At 37.3% G+C, this 26,762-nt stretch overlaps 1 protein-coding gene across 7 annotated transcripts in view; it reads right to left on the bottom strand.

The window, feature by feature from the left end:
* Positions 1 to 16,981: 16,981 nt before the first annotated feature.
* The window catches only part of SEPTIN8 (septin 8), a 36,071-nt gene continuing 26,290 nt past the window's right edge, over positions 16,982 to 26,762 (bottom strand). For 4 of the 7 annotated variants that reach the window (XM_069103852.1, XM_069103851.1, XM_069103850.1 and 1 more), the window contains one exon: positions 16,982 to 18,310. In XM_069103852.1, coding sequence (XP_068959953.1) covers positions 18,187 to 18,310 — 124 coding nt within the window. In that variant the 3' untranslated portion in view covers positions 16,982 to 18,186. Of the gene's footprint in view, positions 18,311 to 23,035; positions 25,788 to 26,762 lie in introns of those variants that run through there. The other 3 variants (XM_069103853.1, XM_069103854.1, XM_069103855.1) reach the window with 2 other exon arrangements.

Here is a 26,762-nt window from a genome sequence, read left to right as displayed (position 1 = left end):
TAGTGCAAAGGTTTATATCCCTGAATTTAAAGAGGGTAATATTTTACACTTTTTCATATAGTGAAGAAGCAGCCTATAAACCCTTAATCTGGTTTAAAAGAATAGGTTTATTGAGCCAAGATTATAAACTGATTCTCTTAGCATCTTAAGATCATAGATTTAGAGCTAGAAGAGTTCTTAGAAGTGGTCTAGTCTTATGCTCTCATTTTACAGATAAGGAAATTGAGAATCAACAGCTTTCCCAAGATCACATAGGTAGTACCAGAATCAGAATTTGAACCCAGGTCTTCCGTGCAAGGAAGCAGAACTCAGCAATGTGCTCCATCGAACACTGGAAGCCAAAGCTGGAGACAGGGCCAACTCACAGCCTGGCCTCCAGAATCAGAGAATGTACAAGAAGTCCAAGACCTTCAAACTGTTCTTTCTACTGTAATCTGATCAATGACCAGGTGAATTAGGTGACCAACTTCCCAGTCATTTCCACACAATTCTGCTAGAACTCCTACCATCATGCTCAAATTCCCTCACTGGAACTTTGGACTCTATCCCTGGGACACAGATTCTGATATTTGAACTTTTGACTTACCTTGCCCAGAACCAGGGGTCTATAACACATCCTAGTCATCATAACATCAAGGTGTACCTCCTCAAGCCTCCCCCCTTTCTAGTTCCCTTTTATGGATTACATTAGAATGCAAACTCCTTGAGGGCAGAGACTGACTTGCTAGCATGTATTTACATCCCCTAAACTTAGCACAATGATTGACCACCAATTAAGTGTTTAATTAATATGGGCCGCTAGTGGTGCAGTAGATAGAGAGCCAGGCCTGGAGGCAGGAATACTCATTTTCAGGAGTTCAAATCTTGCCTCAGATACTAGCTGTGAGGCCCTGGGCAAAGTCACTTAACCCTGTTTGCCCCAGTATCCTCATTTGTAAAATGAGTTGGAAAAGAAAATGACAAGCCACTCCAGTATATTTGCCAAGAAAGTCCCACATGGGGTCACAAAGTTGGACATGACTCAACAACTATCTATCAAATATGCAATGCCATCTCTCCATCTCACTAGAACGCACCTCTTGTGGATTACAGAACATTACTCAGACTTTTACTTCTTGGGTTGTTATTTGTTTTTGGTTTTGTCTAGATCGATCATAGACCTAGAGCTAGAGGAAACCTTGAAGTCCTGCTAGTCCGGCCCCATTATTTTAAAGATAAGGAAATAGAGGTCCAGGGTAAATAAGTGATTTGCCCAAGGTCATGTGGGAAGGAAACATCAGAGGCATGTTTTGAACCCATCTTGACTGTAATGATTTTTAAATTCTTATTGGCCTCAGTGAAGATTTGAAGGGTGATTCTTGTTCTTCAGAATTTACTTGAACATAAGGGCAGTTTTCCCTCATATTCTCTTATGTTTTTTTCCTCTTTTCCACCTTCCCCCTCCAATATATTTTTATATAGAAGGGGATAAAGAAAGAGAAAGAATCTGTTCACCTCTCACAATCTATAATTGGAGTGTTCTGTTCCTACTCCTCTATTCCTCCTATCTCTATTAATCTGGTCTCCAACTCTATTTCTAATATTTTCTTCATTTCTTTTTTTATCACCATTTATGATCAATTCTCTGAAGTTGAAGTTTTGTTTGTTCATGATTATTCCCTCTGCAATTCTGTTTTCCTTAAACTCCCCTCTCTCATTTTCCCACCTATTTTACTCTTGGGTTAATATATTTTCCACACTAAATTTCTGTAGTAAGTCTGAATGTTCAGCCCATTTTTATATGCTTCAGATAGAGGTATGAGATGCTTATTTCCCCACACCTTCCTCCAAGTTTGTATTCTCTTCACACTCCCCACTTACATGAAATAAGTTGTTCTTCCTTCTTCCCCATTTCTTCCATAGCATGTTTTCCCCCTTCCTTTTTACTTATTTTTTTTAAAAACAACAAAATCAAACAAACCCCAGATCCAGGCCCAGTGTTTATCTTATTTCCCACATTCTGTGACTTTTGAAGACATTAGAATTCTGAAGGGACTCTTATTGCTTCTTTTTCCAATATAATCAAAGTACTTCCATCATTTATCTCCTTCTAATTATTAAATGTATTTACTTTTCTGGATTATCTGGACTCTTGTGTTTGCATTTCCAAGTTTTTACTCAGCATCTCTATTCTATTAAAAATCCATATTTTCCCTTATAGGATCATACTTAGTTTTGCAGTGTTGTTATTCTAAGCTGCGGGATGTGTTATTCTGAGATTTTCTCTTCTTTAATTACTGCTAAATTTCATATGGCAGCTAGGTGGCGCAGTGGATAAAGTGCCAGGTCTGCAGTAAGAAAAACCTGAATTTCAAAACCAACCTCAAATACTTACTAGCTGTGTGACCATGGGCAAGTCACTTAATCCTGTTTGCTTCAGTTTCCTCATCTGTTAAATGAACTGGAAGAAGAAATGGTGAACCACTCTAGTAATCTTTGCCAAAAAAACCCAAAAGGGGTCATGAAGAGTTAGACTCAACTGAAAAAATGACTAAACAAGAAGTCATGGGTGGGTCTGACTATGGTTCATTGTCCCTTGAACTCTTTCCTTCTGGCTGCTTGTATTATTTTTTCTTTAATTAGGAAACTCTTGATTTGGGCTATGATAGTCCTATGTGGTTTCAGTTTGACATTTCAGACAGTGATTGGTAGATTTTTTATTTTTCACTCTGCTTCTAATGGCTCTAGGTGATTTTCTTCTATGATTTCTCGAAATATGGGTTCCAGATTTATGTTTGTTCATGGTTTTCAAGGATTCCTTAAGGATATTCCTCAAGGATACTTAAGTTATCTCTCCTCAACCTGTTTTCTTGGGTCAGTTATTTATGATAATAAACATCTTACATTTTCTGTTTTTTCGTACTTTTGCCTTTGCTATAATATTCCTTGCTGTCATGGAATAATCAATTTATATTTATTACATTCTATTCTTTAGGAAAGAAGTTGGTACTGTTCTATTCTATTGCCATGACAGGTCCAGCTGAGATGCTTTCCAGAGAAGTTGCAGTTCTTGGGCTTCTGGCACAGCCTTTATCTAAAGGCCAGGCAATGAATTGGCCCCATCTCTTGCTTTGACTTCTAGTGTTCTATGGGGCACACTGTTAAGCTTTACTTCCCTTAACAGTTATCTGTAGGGGGCTGGTCTGTCATTACTTCAGTTCTGACAGGCAAGAGCTAAGATCTGGCTTTAGGTTCCATTATTAGACCTGGCACTGACTTATAACACTACTCTTATTCAAAGCCCTGGTACATTTCAGGGCTGTTTATGGAAACTCATGGGAATTAGCACTGGCTACCCTTCCTCTACTAGATTCCTGCCATGTTATTGGAATTGGAGAAGATTATCTGACTCAACCCTATCTCTGCCTCAGCTACTTCTGAGTTTACTTGAACTAGTGCTGGCTTACCTGGTTAGCCTCTACCCTCATCTGGCCACATGTGTGCAATTTTGGACCAGATGGAAGAACTTCTAAATTTTTTGAAATTTCTTTATAATTGGTTTTTCTGGGGCCATTTTCAGATATTTGTTGGGGTTCCTATGGGAGATCTGGGCTTCTCTATAACTTTTCACATCAAGTCTTAACTCCAGTCATCTTAACCCCGCTTATCTCTTTTTAACCATGATTATTTTTACTGTTGCTTTGTTTGATATCATTATTACCAACCCTGCTTTTTTGTATTTGCCTAAGTCATGATAAATTCTACCCTGGCCCATCATTTTTGTTTCAAGTATTTTTATTGCAAACAACATATTGTTGGATTCTGTTTGTAATTCATTCTTCTGCCTTCCTCTCTTTGTTCACACATAAATATGAGTTCATTCCATTTATGGTTAAGATTGTTATTCGTGTTCTTCCCCTTTCTAGTATCCTATTATAATTTTTCTTCTTTTTGCTCTCTTTATAAAGAAAAAGCTCAGGAAAGATAGGGAATGGAATCAGTACTAGCAACTTGTAGCTGGAGTACCTGGATCATACTTCCCTGACCTTCCTCTTTTTGATCAGATCAATGGGTCCCTTACTTTTTCTCCTTTAAATCACCAGCTTTCTGAAGTTGAAGTTTGTTTTACTTAATAATCTTCCTTCCCATTCTTTACTTTCTCTCTTAGTCACCTCCCTTCTCCTTGTCCACGTCAATTTCCATGTTGATTTGAGTGTATTTCTACACTAGAACTCTGTGTATGTTCAACACTCCTCAGCTACTAAACATTTATTACATTCCTACTCTATGCCAGGCACTGGGCTGGAGATACAAAAAGAGGCAAAAGACAGTCCCTACAAGGAGCTCACAATCTAATGGGGCGGGGGACACAAGCAAACAAATATGTACAAACAAGCTATATAGAGGAAGAATAGGAAATAAAAGAGGGAAGGCACTTAAAATTAAGAGGGATCAGGAAAATTTTCTGTAGAAGATAGGATTTTCATTAGGTCTTAAAAGAATACAGGGAAGTCAGTAGATAGGAATGAGAAAGGAGAGCATCATAGGCATGGGGGACAGTCAGAGAAAATGCCTGAAGCTAAGAGGTGGAATGTCTTATTTGTGGAAGAGCAAGGAGGCTGGTGTCACTGGATCAAAGTATACGTGGAAAGGAATAAGGTATAAAAAGACTGAAAAAGTGGAAGGGTCTCTAGGTCAAGGGTGAGGAACCTGCAGCCTCGAGGCCACAGATTTGTTCTGTGAAATTAGAATGCAGTCAAAGGGCTGCACTTGAGGACCTAGAAGGTCACATGTGGCCTTGAGTCTGCAGGTTCCCCATCCCTGGTCTAGGTTGCCAAACAGATGATTTTGTATTTGATCCTGGATGTGACAGGGAACCATTGGAGCTTATTGAATAGGGGGACAGTATGGTTTTAGGACACACCTGTGTTTTAGGAAAATCACTTTGGTGGCTGAATAAAGAATGAATTAGAGTGGGGAGAGACTTGAGTCAGGCAAACCCAGCAGGTAGTCGCAATAGTCTAAGGGCAAAGTGATGGGGACATCCACCAGGCTGATAGCAGTCAGTATCAGAGGGAGAGAAGGATTCTATTAGAGAGATGCTGCAAGGGTGAAGTTGACTGGCCTTGGCCACAGATTGGATTTGAGGGAAGAGAGAGATAGGAATGAGGGATGAAGGATGACACCTGGGTTGTAGGTCTGAGGGTAGTGTTGCCCTCAGCAACAACAGGGAAGTTAGGAGTAGGGGGTGGGGTGTTAGGGGAAAAGATAATGAATTCAGTTTTTTTATATGTTAAGTTTAAGATATCTACTGAACATCTAGTTCCAGATGTCCAAAAAGTAGTTGCAGATATGATATTCAAGGTCAGCAGAGAGATTAGGGCATGATAGATAGATCTGAGAATCATCACTTCCTGTAGCCTTTCCATGCTTCCCCATATTCATCACATTCATCATTTCTTACAGCACATTAGGATTCCATTACATTCATGTACCACAATTTGTTTAGCCATTTTCTAATCAGTGGGCTTTTACCTTGTTTCTAGTTATTTGCTACCATTAGCAGTGCTGCTATACATATCTTGGTGTATATGGAACATTTAATATTGTCAGTGATCTCCCTGGGATATATATCTAATAGAGGAATCACTGGGTCAGAGGGTATGCGCATTTTGGTGATTTTTTTGGCATAATTTCAAATTGCTTTCCAAAATGGTTGTACTGATTCACAATTCCACCAATAACACATTAGTGTACCTATCTTTATAAAACCTCTACAACCTTCATTATTTCAGACTTTTGTCATATTTTTACAGTTTACTAGGCAAGAGGTAAAGTGTCAGGGTTGTTTTGATTTTTATTCTTCTTACTATTAATGATGTGAAGCATTCTTTCATATGGTTGTTAATAGTTTGCAATTTTTATTCTGAGTACTATTTGTTCATGTTCTTGGACTACTTACCAGGTAATTTCCCAAAGGTCTTTGCCACCATTATCAATCATATCCAGGAGAGGATCCAAATCAAAGAGGGATTCCCTATGGGTGATGAAATACTCCAAATGCAAGACTTACACAAACTGATGCTGAATGAAGTGAGCAGAACGACAAGAACATTGTACACGTAACAGCAACATTATACGATGGCCAGCTTTGATAGACTTAGCTCTTCTCAGCGATGCAATGACCTGAGACAACTCCAAAAGACTCATAATGGAAAATGCTATCTACATGCAGGGAAAGAATTATGGAGTCTGAATGTAAATTGAAGAATAGCATTTTCACTTTTTTTGTTTTTTGTTTTTCATGACTTTTCCCTTTTGTTCTGTTTCTTCTTTCACAACCTGACTAGTATAGAAATATGTTTAACATGATTGCACATGTATAGCCTATATCAGTTTGTTTACCATCTTGGGGATGGGGGGAAGGAGAGAGAAAAAATTTGGGACTCAAAATCTTATAAAAGTGAATGTTGGAAACTATATTTACATGTAATTGGGAAAAATAAAATACTATTAAGTAGGAAAAAGAAGGCTGTTTTATTATGTGTAATATCTAAGAATGATGGGTATTACTGTATTTATAATGTAATATCTGATTATTTTTCTTTATAATGTTCTTGGTTGTATATGGCTGTACATGATAAATGAAAGGCAGAATGTATTGGGTAGATAAACTTGTATGTAAAAGGTTGCTGGCCTCTGTGGTTGTTGGCCTTGAAACCCATCTGATTCAAGACTGACTTTACTTATGGAAATGAGCCCTAGCTGAAAACCATCTAAGAGAGGAAGCTCAATAGTTGAGAACCATGACTTTACTATGGCATATGAATGGTATTCTTGTTGGAATGTGATGGATTTTCTTTTTATAAAAATAAATGTCAAATTTAATGAAGAATAATTGCAAATGGACAATGAGCTAAGCTCTTAATTGAATTGAATAAATTTTAAAAATTTAACTTAAAAAAATTTTTAACTTGGCAAATACCAGTTAAATAGCATTTCCATATATAAGAAAGAGAGGGTTATACATGAAACTGTGATTCTAGTTACCTTGATTTTCCTTTAATAATACATTCAACATGTAACTTTAAAAACTATCATAATTCTCTTATTTCCTTCTGATTCTCTTCTGTATACTTAAAAAATCCTTCAATGACCCTCTTTTCTTTCTTTCTTTTTTATTTATGATAACCTTATATATAGTTCCTCTTTCTCACCTCTCCTCACCTCTCCAAAAAATGAAGGAAGAAAAAAATTTAAAAACCCTTGTAATTGATATGTAGTTAAGCAAAACAAATTCCCACATTGGCAAAGTCTGAGTCCATTAATCCTGTCAGGAGGTAAGTACGATGATTTCCCATCAATCATCTAGAATTGTGATTGGTTATTGTATTGATAAGAGTTCTTAGATCTTTTAAGGCTATTTTTCTTTTTAATACTATCATTATTGTATAAAGTGTTCTCTGGGTTCTGTTTACTTTGCTCTGAATGAAGTGATGCTAGTCTTTCCAGGTAGCAAAATAATGTTCCATTACATTCATATACCACAATTTGTTCATCACCTTTAAGAAATTGTACAGTGTTTTTAATGATGCCAAGCAATTCTCTGAATTGGGGTCTCGTCTTTAAAAAAAAATTTTTTTTACAACAAATGAAAATCCATTTTTTTCTCTCCCACCTGTCTTCCTTCCCATTAAAAAAGAAAAAAAAATTCTTATTACAAATACGTATAGGCAAACAAAACAAATTCCCACATTAGGCACGTCCAAAAAAAAATGTGTCTCAATCTGTATATAGTCCATAACCTCTCTGTTAAGAAGTATGTAGCAGGGGCGGCCAGGTGGCTCAGCAAGTAAGAGCACAGGCTCCAGTGTCAGGATGACCTGGATCAAATCCGGGCTCAGATACTCAGCACCACACCCAGAAATAACTGGCCGTGTAACCTTGAGCAAGTTACTTAACCCCGATTGCTTTTAAAAAAAAAGTATGTAGCATATGTCATCATAAGTCTTTTGCAATTGTGACTGGTCACTGGGTTGATTGGAGTACTTAAGTTTTTCCAAGTTATTTGTCTTTATGATGTTGTTATTGTATAAACTATTCTAGTTCTGCTTACTTCATTCTGTATCAGTTCATATAAGTCTTCCCAGGTTTCTCTGAAATCCTTCCCTTTATCACTTCTTACAAGCACAATAGTATTCTGTTACGTTCATATATTATTACTTGTTCAGCCATTCCCCAATTAATGGGCACCCCTTTAGTTTCTCATTCTTTATCACCACAAATAGAGATGCTATGAATATTTTTTCTACATATGGGTCCTTTTCCTCTTTCACTGATCTCTTTGGAGTATAGACCTAGTAATAGTATCACTAGGCCAAAGGGTATTCAGTTGAATAACTTTTTGGATATAGTTCCAATGGGTTTTCCAGAATGGCTATACCAGTTAGCATCTCCACCAACAGTGCATGAATGTAAATATTTTCCTACAACTTCTCCAGCACTTGTCATTTTCTTTTTTGTCAACAATGACAATTTGATAGCTGTGAGATGATGCTTTAGAATTGCTTTAATTTCTCTACTGCTGATTAAAAGCACAGGAATCAAATATGCAGCCAATAGTCATATGTAAGCCACAACACTCTTGAATTAGGCCTGAATAAAATTAAATTATAGCTCCTGTCTGATTTTAATGTGTTGATTCATTTATATATATATATAATATGCATGTGTGTTTTTATCCATGTGTCCCAAAAGGTTCCTTAAGTACTGTTTAATGGTTCCATTTCTATGAGCTTATCACCACTGATTTAGAGCATTTTTTCATATAGTTATTGATATTCTAGATTTCTTCCTCTGCAAGTTGCTAGTTCAAATCCTTTGACCATTTATCAATTGGGGAATGACTTATTCTCAGAAATTTCAGTTTCCTATGTATCTCAGAAACTCATTGCAGAGATTCCCCGTCTCCCCGCCCCCTTCCCCATTTACCTGCTTCTCCTCTAACTTTAGCTACATTGGTCTTGTTTGTGCAAGACTCTTAAATTTCATGTTTAAAAAATGGTCTCTTTTGACATCTCTATCCCTTGTTTGGTCATGAACTCTTTCCCTATTCATAGATCAGATAGGCAATTTCTTCCTTGCTCTTCCAACTTGTTTATATCACTCTTTATGTCTAAAATCATTCCTCATTTGTAACTTATTTTGGCATATAGTGTTAGATATTGGTCTGCCAGATTGCTTTCTAGTTTTCCTGGCTTAATTCAATAACTGGGATCTTAGGGATTATCAAACACTATGCCACCAAGCTCATTTGTGTCTGAATAACTAATCTGCGTAACTAATCTATTCCATTTTTAATCTCTTGCTTAAGCAGTATCTATTTTGATGATTGCTGAAAATGTAGCATAGCTTGAGATGTGCTAACTTACCTTCTTTCCTTTTTTTTTAATTAATTCCCATAAGATGAACTTTTGTTCTTCCATATGAGTTTTATTATTTTTCTAGCTCTATAAAGTAATCCTTTGGTAGTTTGATTGGGTATGATACTAAATAAGTAAATTCATTGAGTTAGTATTATTTATTTAGATCTGCCTTTATTTGTGTGATGAACGTTTTGTTCCTGTGTATGTTTTCTGTATATAGTTCTGTAAGCGTTGTGGCAGAGTCCTAGACTCCCAAATATTTTATACATTCTGTAGTTATTTTAAATGGAATTTCTCTATCTCTTACTTTTGGTTTTCATAAATACAAAAATGCCAATTGTTTGGGTTTACTATATATCCTGCAATTTTGCTGACATAAATTTTTTCAAATTATCATCCTTTGACTTCAAATTCAGTGATCTTCTGCACCAAATCTTCTGTACTACTGCACCAAATGTATGAAAGCTCTCTTAGAGCTCTTAGGCAATGTTTCTTAGTAGACAGTACCAGACTTGGGGTCAGGGAGACATAGGGTCAAATCCCACTTAAACTCAGTTTGAATTCTGCCCCATCAAACCCAATAAGTAGACAAATTCTGTCCAGCCACATGAAAGAAAGGGAGAGGTTGAGATGGGGATGGTGATATGTGGAGAAATAGTTAGTTATGGTCTTTTATCATTTCCCTCTTATCTTAACTCTGGACTCTGTTGTGCCTCACATACCAGTTCATAACTATAAGATCACTTCAGCTCTGGAACTCATACTCATTTGTAAGCCCTGCCTGCCCCTGGGGCCCCTCCCTCAGCCATCTCCCACCAGTCTGTAGAGTTCCAACATGCTGCAAGGTACCCTCCCCCCACTCCCAGCTTCCTTTTGTACATTGATTTCCCCTTTCCTTACAATTAGATTGCAAATTCCTTGAGGACAGGGACTTTCTTTTCCATATTTGTATCCTCTGTACTTAACTTAGCCTGGCACATAGTTTTCTCTTAATAAATGTTTATTGACTGAGTGGTGCATTGTTTTGTCATCTTTAATGAAATTGTTTTTATGATTTGTCCTTTGACCCACCCATTCTTTTGGATCAAGTAATTTAGTCTCCAATTAGTTTTTAGTAATTTCTTCAGTAGCCCTTCAATGAATATTATTTCATTGCATTGTAGTCCATAAAAGATGCATTTAACATTTCTCCTTATTCTTCATTTATTTGTGAAGTCATTTTGACTAAACACAAGATCAGTTTTTGTAAAGTTGGCATGCACAGCTGAGAAGTATGTATGCTACTTTCAATTCTCATTCAATAATTTCAAGTGATCTATCATATTTAACTTTTCTAAAATTCTGTTCAGGTCTTTTTACTTTATCTTTTTTTGGAGGGGATAAGGCAAGGCAATTGGGGTTAAGTGACATATCCAAGGTCACATAGCTAGTAAGTATGTCAGGTGTCTGAGGCTGGATTTGAACTCAGGTCCTCCCAACTCCAGGGCCAGTGCTCTATTCACTGCACCACCTAGCTGCCCCTACTTCATTTACCTTTTGGTTAGATTTATCTTGGTCTAAAATAAGCCCAAAAGGGATACTTGATTTAGACATAAAGGACAATATCATAAGCAAATTAGTGAAGCATCCAAGAAATTACCTGTCGGATATATGAATCAGGGAAGGGTTCACGACCAAACAAGAGGTAGAGAGGTTCACAGGAGGTAAAATGGATATTTTTGATTACATAAAATTAAAGTTTTTGCACAAACAAAACCAATGCATCTAAAATGAGAAGAAAAGCAGTAAACTGAGGGGAAAATTTTTTACAGCAAATTTCTTTAATTAAGGTCTTATTTTTAATATATAAGGAACTGAATCAAATTTGCTCCCCCCAAAAATCCCATGCTCCAATTGATAAATGGTCAAAGGAGAGGCAATTTTCAGAGGAAAAAAATCCAAGCTATAAATAGCCATATGAAAAAATGCTCTAAATTACTAGTAATGAGAGAAATGCAAATTAAAACAACTCTCACGTACCACCTCACACCAATCAGATTGTCTAAGATGACAAAAATGAGAAATGTCAAGTGTTAGAGGAGCAATGGGAAAACAGGTACACTAATGCACTATAACTAGTCCAACCATTCTGGAAAGCAATTTGGAAACATGCCCCAAAACTTATTAAACTGTACATATTCATTGACCCAGTGATTTTGTTACTAGATCTACACCCCAAAGAGATCAAAGAAAGAGGAAAAGGACCCATATGTGCAAAAAAATATTTATAGTTGCTCTTTGTGTAGTGGCAAAGAATTGGAAATTAAATGGATACTCATCAATTAGAGAATGGTTGAACAAGTTATGGCATATGAACTTGATGGAATACTATTATGCTATGAGAAATGATGGCAAAGGTTTCAGGAAAGCCTGGGAAGACTTGTATAAACTGATGCAAAGTGAAATGAGCAGAACCAAGAGAACAATTTATAAAATAGAAATATTGTGAAGATAATCAACTTCGAAAGACTGCTCTAATCAACACAGTGACCAAGGACTCATGATGAAACATGCTCTTTACCTTCAGAGCACATGGACTAAGAGTCCAAATTAAAGCATATTTTCTTTCTTTTTTTTTTAGACATGGCTAATGAAGGGATTTGACTGTACATATCTGTAATGGGTTTTGTTTTTCTTTCTTTCTCAGAAGAAGGAAAGAAAGGAGTTAGAGAATTTGAAACTGAAAATAAAATTAAGCAAAAAACAACAACAACAAAACAGAAGGACTAGAATTCAGATTCTAAGTAAGTATAATGCCCTTTAAAAATTATCATGGTCTGAGGAGGGTAAATTAAGGCTTTCCACTATTTTAGTTTTACTATTTCTCCCTGAAACTCATTTAACTTTTCCTTTAAGTTTTCAGATGCTATGCCATTTAGTTTGTATAAATTTAATATTGATATTTATTATCTATGGTACTTTTCAGCAAAATGAATTTTCCCTGATTATCTTTTAAGTCTATTTTTCCTGTTGCTTTGAGATCATAATTGCTACCCTTGCTTTTTTTTTTCTTCAGCTGTAGCATAATAGATTTTTTTTTCTAACCTCTTATTTGAACTGTGTTCATTTTTCTATTTTCAAATGCATTTCTTATCATGTTTCTGGAGTTTGCTTTCTAATACATACTACTATTCTCTTCCATTTTATGGGTGATTTTATTCCATTCACATTCAGCTATGTTTGATGATTGTATATTGTTTCCAATGCTATTCTTTTATTCTTTGTTTTCTATCCCCACTTTATAAAGGGTGGTAAAGGAAGAGCTGCTCAACACCAGTGCTCTCGATTTAATGCAATCTGCTCCCTAAACCCTCCCCCCTCTGGCTTACCTGGAGCCCAATCACAAGTTCTTATCCTTTCTTTTCAACTCCTCTTTGTGTTCTATCCTCCTCAGTTTGTCTTGCTTGATTTCCTTCCTCTTATTCTGTCCTTTCTTCCTTCTCTCTTTTTCCTCCTGAGAGAAATTTATTTCTGAACCTAACTGTGTGTTTGTGTATTTTTTCCTCCTTTTGCCAGTACAGATGAAAATGAGATGCAAGTGGCACTTGCTCCCCCCTTTCTTCCTTGTTTATATGGTCTGCAAATACCTGCACATCCTGATTATGAGATAATTTCCCCCACTGGTCCTGTTCCTACCCTCCCCTATCTGCGTTCCTCGTCCCCTCCCTTTCTTCAAGATCATCCAAACATAACAAAACCACCTCCAGCTCTTCTGTCATTCAACTTCCTCTATAATGCCTGATGCTAATAGGGTTCTGAGGGGACATGTATCATTTCCCCATATAATAATATAAACAGTTTATCTTTGTTTAGTCCCTAATGATATCTTGCTTATGATTGTTTACTTTTCAATGTTTTTCTTGACTCCTATTTTTATTTTATAATTTTAAAGTTTCTACATAACTCTTGTCGTTTCATCAAGAATGCTTGAAATTCCTCTATTTCATTAAAGATCCATTTCTACCACATACATCTCTTCTCCCCCCACCCCTTTATATATACTTATATATATAAGTATATTATATATATTTATATATTATATTTATAGATATAAATATATATTATATATACTTATAATATATATATTTATATGTATACTTATAATATATATTTATATATATTATACTCAGCTTTGCTGGGTACATTATTCCTGTTAGTGTAAGGATATATTTTTTACCTTTTGGAAAATTGTAGTCTAAGCTCTAGTAGTATAGTAGTAGCTTATGTAGTAGCAGCTTGTGTGGTCCTTACTGTGTCTCCTCAGTACTTGAATTCTTTTTTTTTTCTGTTTGTAGTCTTTTTTTTTTCCTTGACTTGGAAGTTTTGGGTTTTAACTCTAGTGTTACAGGGAGTTTTATTCATGGTTTTCTTTAAAGAAGTGAGTGTTTTTTCTTTATTTTCACTTTGTCCCCAGGTTGTCCTAAGAAACCTAGGCAGCTATCTTGAAACGTCTTGGATTTTTTTTCCTCATGGGTGTAAGTACTAGGCAATACAGTTACTTTTAAATTCTCTCTCCTCAATATTTTCCAGAGCAATTGTTTTTCCTTACACTACCTTACATTTTATTTTTTTTTTCAGTCTTTTGTCCTTGGTTTTTGTTTTTGTTTTGTTTGTTTTTTGCTATCTCGTGGAGTCATTAACTTCTATTTGGTCACCCAATTTTCAAGCAGTTTGTTGCTTGGGTAAGGTTTTGTACTTCTTTTTTCAAACTATTAATTCTCTTAACAATCCTTTCTTTTATAGGGCTCATTTCTTTTCCAATTTTTTACTCCAGAGCTCTCATTTTATTTAAAACTCTTCTTGTATAAGCTCTTATTTTATCTCTTACAAGAATTCTAATTGGACTAGTGTCCAAGTTTGTGTTTTCCTTTGAGGATTTTGCTTATAGATGTTTTGGACTCATTCTCTTTTGTAGGAGTTTGTGAGTTGAGTGTCAAGTGTCACCATAATAGCTTTTTATGATGGGATTCTTTTTTTATTTGCTCATTCTTCCACCTTATCTATGAACTTAGGACCCTTTTTTTTTAAAAGAGGCAATGTATATTTCTAGAAGAAATGTCTAGGCCATGCTTGTGTTCTTTTTGGTCCTATTACTGCTTTCTAGAGATAATGAATCTGTGTTATTCCAGGATCTTAGAGACGTCTCAGGCTGGGGACCTGGAAGCTTTAAGTGCTCTAAAAGTGGTCTGATGCAGGCCAAAGCCTGAGTACTGTTCTCCTGGTCTGAGCTTTGCAAATTCCTGACCTGGGTTTGGGTCTGAGCAACAAAACTGTGGGATTACCTCTGGTTGAAGTTCCAGTAGACTGCTGCTAGACTCAGCCACTATCAGTTAGCTGGAAAGCTTTGCATGTTCAGAGTTCCCTTTGTTCTGAGATTCATGTCCTGGATATTCCACTACAGACCAGGACTTAGAATTCAGATCCTACTCCTGGGGTTTGGACCACAAAGCTAGTCTTCTCTTCTGTATCTGTTCTTTGTTTAGCACATAGCCTAGGACCAGAGATCACTCTTTGCCCTCAAACCTTCCATAGGCACAGGTCCCCTTCTCAGTTTTACATGAGATCTGTGACCCAGAATTGGGCAGTGACAGAGCTGCCAGTTGTCAATTGTTCCTGCTCCCTGAACAAAGTTAGTTCCCCATGTATGGGTCTAGGACCTTTTCTTGTCCTGGTGAACAACCACAGGAAGTAAGTTCCCTCGTTCAGTCCCTATAGTGGAAATGGGGGTTGCTCCTGGCAAGATGCTACATCAGTATCCATCAACCTTTTTATGTTTCTGTATTGAATTAGGCTGGGAAAATTACTTATTTTGATTTTTTTTCTCCCAATGAGGTCTCTGTCTGGCATGTTTTTTATATTGGAATAGTTGTGTAGAAAAACTCAGTTACATTATCTTGCTACTCTGCCATATTATTTGGTCCTTTTTGCTATGAAATTTCAAAACAGGTGATATGTATCATTGCATTACCATAATTTTTTTCACTCCAAATAAATGATTTTGGCATCTGAAGGCAAATATCCTTAGTATTTTTAATGTTAGAAAAAAGAACAAATAAAATGAGAAAAAATATGGAGAACCTACTTTAGGTCCTTTTGGGGGAGAAGACTGAACTCTCTCTGTACCAGGAAGAAGAGCAGAGAGGTGGGGCATCATTTCTAGAAAGATCAACAAGAACATATATATATATGTATATAAATTTTTTTTTTCTTTTTGGAGGGCAATTGGGGTTAAGTGACTTGCCCGGGATCACACGGCTAGTTTTTGTGTTAAGTGTCTGAGGTCAGATTTGAACTCGGGTCCTCATGACTCCAGGGCCGGTGCTCTATTCACTGTGCCACTTAGCAGCCCCAAGAACATATATTTTTTTACACCTGGCTGAAGTTCCAGTAGACCACTGCTAGACTCAGCCACTGTCAGTCAGCTTGAAAGCTCTGCATGTTCAGAGTGACAGAATTTCAGGCTCCTCTTTTTTCTAGGGTTCTTTCCCTGGTTATTTCACTTACATGCTTCAGAATAGGGGGTGAGAAGTCTTTTTGGTCCCAGAAAATACAGGGATTTGAGGCATACTAATTGTCTTTTGCTTCCTCATGTGAAGGGTACAAATGATGGCCTACCAGTATCCCTGCCCTGAGTAATCTAAGGCAAGGAAATTGAAAACCCAGAGTCCCCTTTTTCTCAGGAACCAGTGCTCTTTTGCCTTCTGTCTCTGCTTTGCTCCCTGCACTGTTCACATCTCCACACAAGTTCCAGTCCACCTGCTCTTTCAACATCCCAATCCTCCCTTCCTTTCATATGGCTGGGTAGGATGAGTTTCTGCTGCTGTGTGTGGGTTGTGGGTGTGAGGAGGCAGAATTCAGACTGAGCCTAGGTAGGACTGGAAACCACATCTCCCTGACTCCAAGTCCAGAACTCTATCCACTATGAAACTGCATAAGAGCTCTAAGAAAACTTTCAAACATATGGTATTGTAGAAGATTTGGAGGTAAAGGACCTAGATTTGGATCTTGGCTCTCATACTTACTATTCTCTTGACTTTGGCCACTTAATGTCTGTGTGCCTTATTTCCTCACCTGTAAAATGAAGGGGTTAGACTAGATCACCTCTGATTCTCTTTGGCTCTAAATCTGTGACCCTACAAAACTATGAAGACAATCACTGCAAAGTCAAGATAATTTAATATCTGCTGGAGGTATCCCATAACTTTAAAGGAGATGGTATAGCCAAATTTTGAAGACCTCTATTTGCTGAAAGAAAAGGTAGGACTGGTGTCTCGCCATGAATGACCTGCTATTCAGAACTTTGATTTGGTTCAAAGAGGAAACCAGATGCTGTATGTAGTTGAAGGATTGCATATCTGTCAAAGGGTAGATCTACCCATTAACCAAGACCAATTTTGGTATTTCTTTTTAAGAAAGTTTAAGGATGACTAGGCAGGGGCAAGGGAAAGAAGAAAACAAGTCTAGATATATTAAAAGAACTAGACTCCCTTTGCACATGCATTTAAAAAGGAAATAAAAGCAAATCACGACATCCCCAGTTAGGAATCTGTCTTTTTTTATTTTCATCTCTTTACAAGTAATACCACTCATGATGATATTTATTATGTATCATCATTGTACTCCTACAGAGCTTCTGAGAATTCAGAAGGTCATCCTAGGAAGTCTTCCCTAGGATCTTTTTTTACAGCAGCACAGGTGGACTTCTTATTCCCTGTAGGCAAGGGAATTTGGGGGGTTCTAGGTTGGTTTGTTTGGGTTTAAGCAGCTATTTACCAAGTAAGACTACAGATGCACAACAAAGGGTCTGTCTGCACATGAATTAAACTATCTGCATGTCTTATGAAGAATATAACAGTGGAAAATAGACCTTAAATATACCAATATTCAAAATATTATTCAATCAGAATCCCACTTTTAAAAGATGATTACATTAACTTTACAAATATTTTAGACGGCACTATAATGATAGTTTTTCTCTCATTTTTAAAATACACACTGCAAAAATATTTCTACTTTTCCATTCTAATAATACTGTACATAAAAAGCTATCAGATTGCTATAATTTACACACACATTCTCTCAGCTGTCTTTTTACTCACCCATATGTTTAACCTTTATTCAGGCTTTAGATCATACTGATCTGGCACTTAAAATAAAAAAGGTAGTGGTTTTTGTGTTTGGTTTTTTTTAAAAAAGAGGAATGATAGTCTTCCTTAGGGAAATGATTTGTTAGTAAGGCAAAATTATGCAACATGAATAGAACAGAAAAAGTCTATGACATGATGATGAATGATAAGTTACCAGGAGCAATTTCTTTTCAGGAAAGGGTCACAACCAAGCTAAGAAGTTTCTTGCCATGTGAAAATGACATACATAATTTTTCTTTTAGCTTGACAGCTCCTGTTGCTATTCAGCAATCTTAGCATTTCAGGATTGTGAGTTTATAAGTTTGTTAGAAAGCAGAGATTCCTTAACCATATTTGAATGATTTGTACTCCACTGGGATGGACATCATGCTGTCATCTTTGTGATGGGGGGGAGGGAAGGGGGGCCGGCAACATCTGAATTTCCCTGATGTGAAAAATCTGAACTAGTTTGTACTTTGGGTTGATGATAATGTTTAAAGTAAAGAGTTTGCTGATGTTCTAATTTTTTTTCTTTACTTTTTTAGAAAAAAAATCTCTTCACTCCAGTTCCAGGTTATGGTGCTATCCAACTGTCCCCGTCTACTAAATGAGCTGCCTCAGAGGAATCGCTCCTGCCCCGTCGGATTCTTGACCAGGCAGTTGCAGCAGCACTGAATGGCTTGCCACCAGCTACCGTACTTTAAGGGCTCCACGTTGGACTTTGTGATCATCCCCTTAGAGCTGGAAAGGTAGAAAGCACAGGTAGGAATCAAAATCACTCCAGACCAGCTTCTCCAACAGTTGCTCTATGGCCATCACCCCCCAGTGGCATGCAAGCCTCCTTTGTGTTCTTGAAAGTGTTCATACCACAAAGGTGCTGATGCATCAAGAAAATCCAGCCTAAGTTTTTTCTCCCTGATATAGAACGCTCCTCCTCCAAGGGGCTAGGAGGTCAGACTACAGCATTAAAAACAGCTCCTCTGCTATCATATCATATCCTGGGTCTTTGTTTCTCTCTTGATCATCAAAAGCTCACCTTAGATAAAGGAAGATTGTGGCTGAGAGACTTGCCTAGTTCAGAGTAAGGCATTGCTGGACATGGGGTTAGGTTTGGAATGTAATTCCTAGATTCATTTCTCTACCTCACAGGATGTGACTGTGGGAGCTACAGAACAGGAAAGAGAAAGGAGCCTGACACTTTTAGATTCCCATAAGATGAATGTGTTAAGATGAAATATGCACATTAGGGTGAAGGCCATATTTTATTGATTTTGAAGATGAATGCACTTAAAATGGAAGATTAATTGCTTTGGGGGGGGGGTTAAAGATGAATAAGCTGGTCTAAAATCATACATGTCCAGCAGCCATATGAAACCCTTGGTGATGTGGTATAGCTTTAGTCATGGCTGCTCTATTTCTTTGTAGTTCCGCAGCTAAAAAGGCTTTCTGCCTAGAACCACATGTATATTTAACTTTCCAGTTAGATTTCTGCCCCTATTTCACCAGCTCCTTATTTTATCATTGCCATGAAGGGTAGAATTCATACCCCTAGGGAACAAACTAAATCTGTTAACTTCTAGTTTTGATTGCAGCTCTGAATTCTTCTGTTGGAGCATCTATGTAATATAATATGGAGAAGTCATAAGAAAGCTTTTACCCTGAAACATACTAGAAAATTACAGCTAGGGAAATGGTCATTATCAGGATTTATAGAAAGGAGGCCAATAAAGCCACTGAAAATGCCATTTACCTGCCCCAAGAGACCTTGGGAGGTCCTTGAGTCACTCAAACCTCTCTAAGCCCTAGATTCCTCATCTGTAAAATGGAGATAATAGTATCACAGGATTGTTGGGAAGATCAAATGAACTGTATGTAAAGAAAGAGTTCTGCAAACCTTGTACAGTATTATTTATTACATAGGTCACTTGGTATTATTTTTATATACCTTTTGTTTAGTGTTTTTTTTTGGGGGGGGGGTGAGGAAATCTGAATATAAAGCTAGAAGTCCCACAGAGAACAAAATGACCACAGCCTGTCCTAAAGACAATGAATGGCCTTCTTAAGTAGCTTTTCTATCTAGATTTTGAAGGTCTCTTTGGGGTGACAATTCTTGGCCTTTTGAAGCTGCACCAACACTTTTTCTACTGTTTCCATAGTCAAACTAGATGGTTATAGAATTACTTTAAAAAGAAGTCCCAGTGATTCTAGGAGTGAGAGCTAAGAGAGACCAAAGAGATCAAACCTTAAATACCTCAGCAAATTTGTTCAAATGGGACCAAATCACTATGGATAGATACTGAACACTGTTATCACTTGCTCAGTAGTGATTTGTATCCTCTCTTGTTACTAAGTCTAAGTTACACGTTGTAAACAAGGGAATTATGTAATCACCCTACAAAAACAGAAACAAGTTTTTACTTTGTTACTACTAATTGTGTACAGTTCCTTAGTTTAAAACAATTGCTCTAGCCAACATAAAGGGGCATTATTAAAGGATAAATTAACTGTGTTGGCAGAATTTGAAAAGAATAGCATATAGCACACATTTACCCAAAGGAAAGAAATACTGTTTTTTTCTTTTTCCTTTTTTCCCCCAAATGCTTTTTTAAGCATTTAATACCTTAGCATCATTATTTACTTGTTTTCTCTAGCCAGTGACGTTTTAGTCTTTGTATAAGTAGTGAATGAATTCCAACCAAAATGTTCAGAGGCTGGTAAAGTTCTTGGCTATGAACTCTGTCCTTTTGCACATGTCAACTCTTGAATATCTGAACCAAGAGCCACAGGAGCACCTGGAAGAGGCCAAATTTTAATTGTACCCAAGGAGCTGGCATGCGGGTAGTGACCGTTCATCATCCCCTAGTAGGAAATACATTCTCAAGGGCTGGCCAAGTATCCTCTCTCTTTTTTCTCTTTGCTCCCTAGTTTTATAGTTTTGTATAGTCAAATGTAAATGCATCACAATTTTCTTAGTTGCTCTGTTTGTAAGGTCTGTATGATGCTTTTCTTTAGTTTTACTTCACTGTTTCTAGGAAAACAACTTCTACTCAATGCATACATTTGGTTAATAAGTCTTGGAATGTTAGAGCTGGAATTTACCTCTAGAAATTACCTGGTTTAACACTTATTTATAGATGAAGAAACTGAAGCCTAGAGGCGGGGAAGTGACTGGCCAGTTTAGGGCCAGTTACTAACAGAGGTAGAATAAAAACCTATATCTCCTGATGGCTAATCCAATGTTCTTTCTATTGAATTATGCAGTTCATTACTGAAACAGTCACTTTGTATAAACTTTAAAGGTGATGAAATGTTCCCTGAAGTGATTCATTATTAAGCAATTCAAGGCATACATACACACACATATAGATATATGTATATACAGCATATATTTATGTAAGTTTACATAAATATATAAAAATATAGATTTATATTTTATTTTTGCCTGCCTGGCTGTGATGTATCCATCCAGATATCTCATAGCTTGGCAGAGAAAGCTGGCAATTCTTTCATCTCCTCTTTTAAAAATTGACTATTTTAAGTCATTACTCATCAAACATGCTTTGGTCTCCAACTATCTCCATTAGAGACACTGTGGAGATAAAAACTGCTTGTGACTTCAGTATCACTGTTTGGGATCACAGCCTACCCTCCCCTGCCCATTTCAGTCTCACACTGAGCATTACTGTGAAGTTGAACAAATCACCCTTCCATAACTATCTAGGCAATGAAAGTGATATTGTAGTCTAGGCCTGTACATCTTTGACCCTCTTGATTTAAGGCCAATATCCCAATACATCTGCTCAGGAAGGATGAAAAGGCTTAGTCAAAATGTCTTCCTAGTTAGAAGGCTATATGGTTTGTCTTTGCAGCTAAATGGTTCTTTGGATCAATTGTCTACATTTTAAAACAATGGGTTCAAAACCCAGTGCTTTGGGAGTGACTGTTCCTGCCCTTCTGGTGCCCTCAAACAGTATCCCCACAAAAGGCAAGAATGGAAAGTATTAAATGTTTAGCTTTTTGTCCTGACAATCTGTCTTCTATTCTCTTGAACGGACTCATTTTCTGGAATTCTTGATACAGTCCTATGATGGTTTGACCACAGAAGTACACACTAGGGGGACCTCAGACCATTCATTTATAGCTCTTAGTTAACTTCCTAGTTGTTTTTGCTTCTTGCTGAAGCATCAATGCCAACAAGTCTGATGTGTGTAAATAACAGTAATACTTAGGTATGCCCAAACTGGCCAAGACAAATCATCAGGCAGAGATGGGGAACCTCTATTGGAGTCTGCATTGTATGGAATTGGTCACCACTATCAAACAGTATAATCCAGGTTGATTTGCCAGCTTAATAAATTCTCACTGAAACCAAATTAATAGATGAAACTGAATTATGTAAACAACATAAAGGGGTTGCTGTGTTGCTAACTAAACCTTAGGATTCATGCTCAGAACCACATATTCTGAGACTACAGGGATCAGGAAACCTAGTACTTATGATCTATCTAGATTTCCTCTACTGCACACCTTTCTACCATGACATAACAGAGTAAGTTCTGCTATATAACCTTTAATGAATCTTGCAATTGACTCTTCCCTGACATTCAGTACAGTATACTATAAATTCCAAAGGTAGGGGCACCAGGAAGAATTATACAAAATTAATACTCAGGTTGTAAACAAACCTGCCATGAGAATAAAAAAAAAGGATGTGGAAGTCTTACAATTGTATTGGGAACACATTTTCTGGGAGACTTTATTTGTGGATGGAAAAATGTGACAGCATCTAAGTACCCTATGTGTAGTAAACACTTCCCAGATGTTTTTTTTTAATAGGTATACGCACTGAAAAGGAAGGGTGGCATGGTCAGATGGAAGAATCAGGTATCATGGACCCTTCCCAAAGGGCCTGAATCATAAGTCACCATGCAGACTAATGATGCAAAGTTATATATAGTTCACTATTTTATGACCATCCCTACCAGTCTCTGAAGTCCTACCTCCTTTATGAAATCTTCCCTGACTACTCCATGGAAGAGACTTTTTTTTATGAATCTCTTATTTTTTAAAACTTAATAGTGCTTTATAGTTATTTTTTAAATATATGTATATATTCTTGGAGGGCAGGGTCTGTGTTTTATCCTTTGGTCTTGCCCAGAGGGCTTAGGTACAGGACACAAGAAACGATCAATAAATACTCATGGATTGGTTGATACTCTTTCTTCTCCATTCCCCAGTTCTTTCCTTCACCAAGCAGGAAAATACAAAGACATGCAGCAGGAATTCCCCATCCCTTCTTGTCCTTGAATATCCAACACCTGCTCCTTTCACATGGCCAGGCAAGCACACTATTGTCTAACTCAACACAAATGCCACTGCTCTTGGTTTTTATAGCAAATAAGCATATCTGGTAATGCTGTTAGGTTGGAGAAGTTATTGCCAAAAAAAAAAAAGACACCACAAAACTCAAAAAAAAGAGGTGAAATTTAATAAAAGAAATGAGTACAAGGTGAACAGAAAGGTACAAAAACAGTCAACAAATGAATGTATGAATGAAGCAGTTTGGAAAAGCATGTTAATGTTACAAAATCAGAAAGTCATTCTCCTTACCCAATAACACTCATAACATTTAATGTAGACTCTCATTCACATTTACACAATGCACACACATAGAAAGTCTGCAAAATTCAAATCATCCAAAATCATTTTACATGTAAATTTACTTTACAAAAGACATGATAGGAAAAGCTATGGTGATCCCCAAAAGTATGCTTATAATGGCAACTAAGAGACATATGCAGGTGGAACCCTGGACATTCTTTCCCCACAAATGACCCTTTGGAATGGGCAGTCGTCCTTTATATGTCAAGAAATAAAGAAAGTCAGGTAGATTAGTGTCATACCATAATGGTAGATCGTTAAATAAGACATAGATTTTCAACTCACCTCAATGCACCAAGGACTACTAGTCTGGTTCAGTAAAAAAACAAAACAAAACAAAAAAAAAACAAACACAACTCAAAAACTCAACAACAAAACCCCAAATACAAATAAACATAAGAAAATCAATACATGTATAAGCTTATGCTGACATGTGTGACTTGCTGAGGGGCAGGTATAGATAGGTAAGGCTAATCAGACCAAGATTTAAGGTTTCATGAAACAAAGACAGCCTAGATGAAACCTCACAGTTCACTTTTTTTCTATCAGAAACATCTGGAATCCATGTGCTTGTGGGCAGCCAATCAGGATACAGTTATTTATATCCATTCCCTTGGATATCCACATTCCAGACCTCAATATAGCTGGCCTCAACAAGGGCAGTCAGTAGTTGCTGACTGGTCTTCTGGCTCTTTTTCAAGTTCCAAGATTCACACCCACACTCTATCTAGTAATAAACAGATTGTTCTATTTTCCTACAGAACCTGTGAATGCATTGAGCCACTAGGCCTCCTACTTCTCAACAAATTTAGCTGAGAGAAGCAAGTCATGATGATCTTTTCTCAGCAAACTCTTGAATTGGATCTAAAAAATTAAAGGAAAGAAAAGAAGCCCCACCCTAACATGACTGTCTAATACATACAAATTTAACTTATTTTCTCCTGAGGTCTCTACTTGCACAATAATGTGAATTTAATAAATTCATAAAAATAGCTAATTTCTTCTCTCAAATAATTTGAGAATTAGTATATCCGCCCCATCCCAGGATGAGCTCAGCTCCCAATGCATAGATGCTGCTTCTGAGAACAGATGCAACAAAAGCCAGGCACTGTTCACACCACCCCACAAGTGGAAAACTGTCCTGGATGGGAGCAAGGGGGAACCCAAGAATATGTTCTGGAAACTGTTAAAACAGGCTAGATGAGTGTATGGGGTGGGGGGAAGGGAAGGGGAAATAAAGAGGGAAGAATAAAGACTTTATTTTTCTTTAGAGACCATCCACTAAAAGTTATGCAATAAAACCCACATCTCTGCATTGGCAAAAACAAAACAAAACAAAAACACCATTGCCCAAACAATAAATGGAAGATTCTAAAGGCACCAAGGAGAAAGGACATTTGTTTCCTTTCAGCATAATAACCAACAGCATGTTTGAGTGCCTTGCTCTTTCGGATTTTAATCCCAATCTTTCCAATATCTGGCAAACCAAATTGCACTCTCTCCACAGCTAGCAGAGAAAAAGTTAGTGCTGTGGACAATTCCTGTATTGTTTGTATAAATGAGACATCTTCATAATTTTTCTTCTTCATTTCAGTCAAGAAAACTAAATGATGACTTTAGAAGCAATGTTATATCAAGATATTCTTCTGACTGACTAGTTTCTTCTCTATAGGTGTATATGGAGCAGACTTTGTATCGCAAGTGATAACAAGCATTTTAAAAGACACAGGGCTAATTATTCTTCCATTTTCAGTAAGTACCACTGGTCATATGCTATTATCATCTGCCATTCCATTTACACCAACAGTAGGAAGGACCTGATTTTATGTATCACTTTTGTCAGTAAAGAAATTCCAAGCACTGTCATAATATGAAGTTTATTACCCATCTCTCTGCATATATTTTAATAATACATAAGAAAAGCTTAGAGAATTTTAGTGGTTTGTTTTAATGGGAAGTGTGTTATTTATAAGAAATAATGGGAAGGGATATTACTTGGCTTTATTCGCATCAAGATACAAATTTAGAAGTGTTTAAAAAATTCTTAGGAAAGTTAAACTATGATTAGAAAAATTAAAGCAATTCAAGTGAATCTCACAGCACAGCACATATACCAGACTGTTTGGTTACACCTAGGGCAGGCACCTTGTAAGTAGCCATCTCAACTCTGAACAGTTAAATACAACGTAGCTGGGGTCGTGGGGCTTCATTAAATCGGCACAAACCGCTCCATCAAGAGATGGTGAGACTATAAATGGAAGACCAACCACTGGTTCTGAAAAAAATAAGCCTTGTCAGTGTCAGTTCCAACATCAGATCATTTTTTTGTCTTTGCATGGGGGCGGAGGGGCAGGCGGCCCAGCCTGTGGGGCCTGACAGGCTGCAGCCCCCATGAGGAGTATTCAGCTTTTGCTGTAAACACTGGAGTCTGTACTGGCTCTCAGTTTGTCCTCACACCATGTTATGGGAGAAGGATCACAAGGTGGTAGGTAACTCAAGCAACTTAACACATGAAAGTCTAATGTCCTTTCGACAAGTATATCTGTACGTGCTTTAACTGAAAAATAAAAATAAACAAAAAAAACACACACATTAAAAGATATGCAGACCAAATCAAAGAGAAGCAAAATACGGTAAGACAAGACAGTGAGAAAGAGCAGTCAGCTTGGCATTTGCGACAACTAAATCGGAGAAACAGCTTCAGTCTGTAACACTGTGGGCTGAGCATCATGATCTGATTGGAAATACCTTTGTAAAAATTGATTCATATTTAACAAGCAATTACAATTAGCCAACACCTTTTAATACATTGTCATTAAAAGGATAGCTAGCACTGATATGGGCCTCCCAGCACTCCGTACTCCCCATGAGGAGGAGAGGGATGGCATTTTCCCCAAACCCTGAGCCATCCCCACACCACTGCTCACCACTGCAAACTGACTGAAACTTTCTACTACATCCAGTTAACCATTCAAAAAACAGTAACAAAAATCAACCTGGGCTTCAAAGTTGCAACCCAAATGAAACTGCAAATTAGCTGAGGCAGGAAGGAGCAGGAACCAGCACAAGCTAATTGTGCCCCCAGGAACCACTGATAAGAGTGCTTTCTTTTCCCAACCTTTTCAGAAGGGTTCAGTGACTGACCAGCTAGCCCAGGGATCCTCATCTACCACTCACCTCAGAACCTGGCGTCATGCTAGCTGGGTCTGGCTACCCTAACCCTTGCCCTAGGTCAGCCTTCCTCCCAGGCTCAGAGCCCAGGGCCTGAACCACTTCTGCTGGTTCTCTCAGGTGGTTATTTTTTGGATAAGGTCATATGCTTTTTCTTTGCTGTGCAGGCATTAGTCCCACCCCCAGTCTCTTTTTTTTTTTTAGCAAAGCTAATCCAAGAATCCATACTGATTCCTCCAAGATGGTACCACCCGATCACTCCTCCACTTCTTTCTATGCCAGAAGTAAAATAGCTTCCTTTGATTCCTTGGGATGCTTCACTAACTACAGCCTATGGAAGGAAATAGGTTTCTCTGAGCAT

This window comes from Petaurus breviceps, unplaced genomic scaffold (assembly GCF_028583685.1).
Source record: "Petaurus breviceps papuanus isolate PSGF00001 unplaced genomic scaffold, PetGlider_PUasm1.0 64, whole genome shotgun sequence".
NCBI classification, from domain to species: domain Eukaryota; kingdom Metazoa; phylum Chordata; class Mammalia; order Diprotodontia; family Petauridae; genus Petaurus; species Petaurus breviceps.
This window is presented reverse-complemented; position numbering and strand designations above follow the sequence as displayed.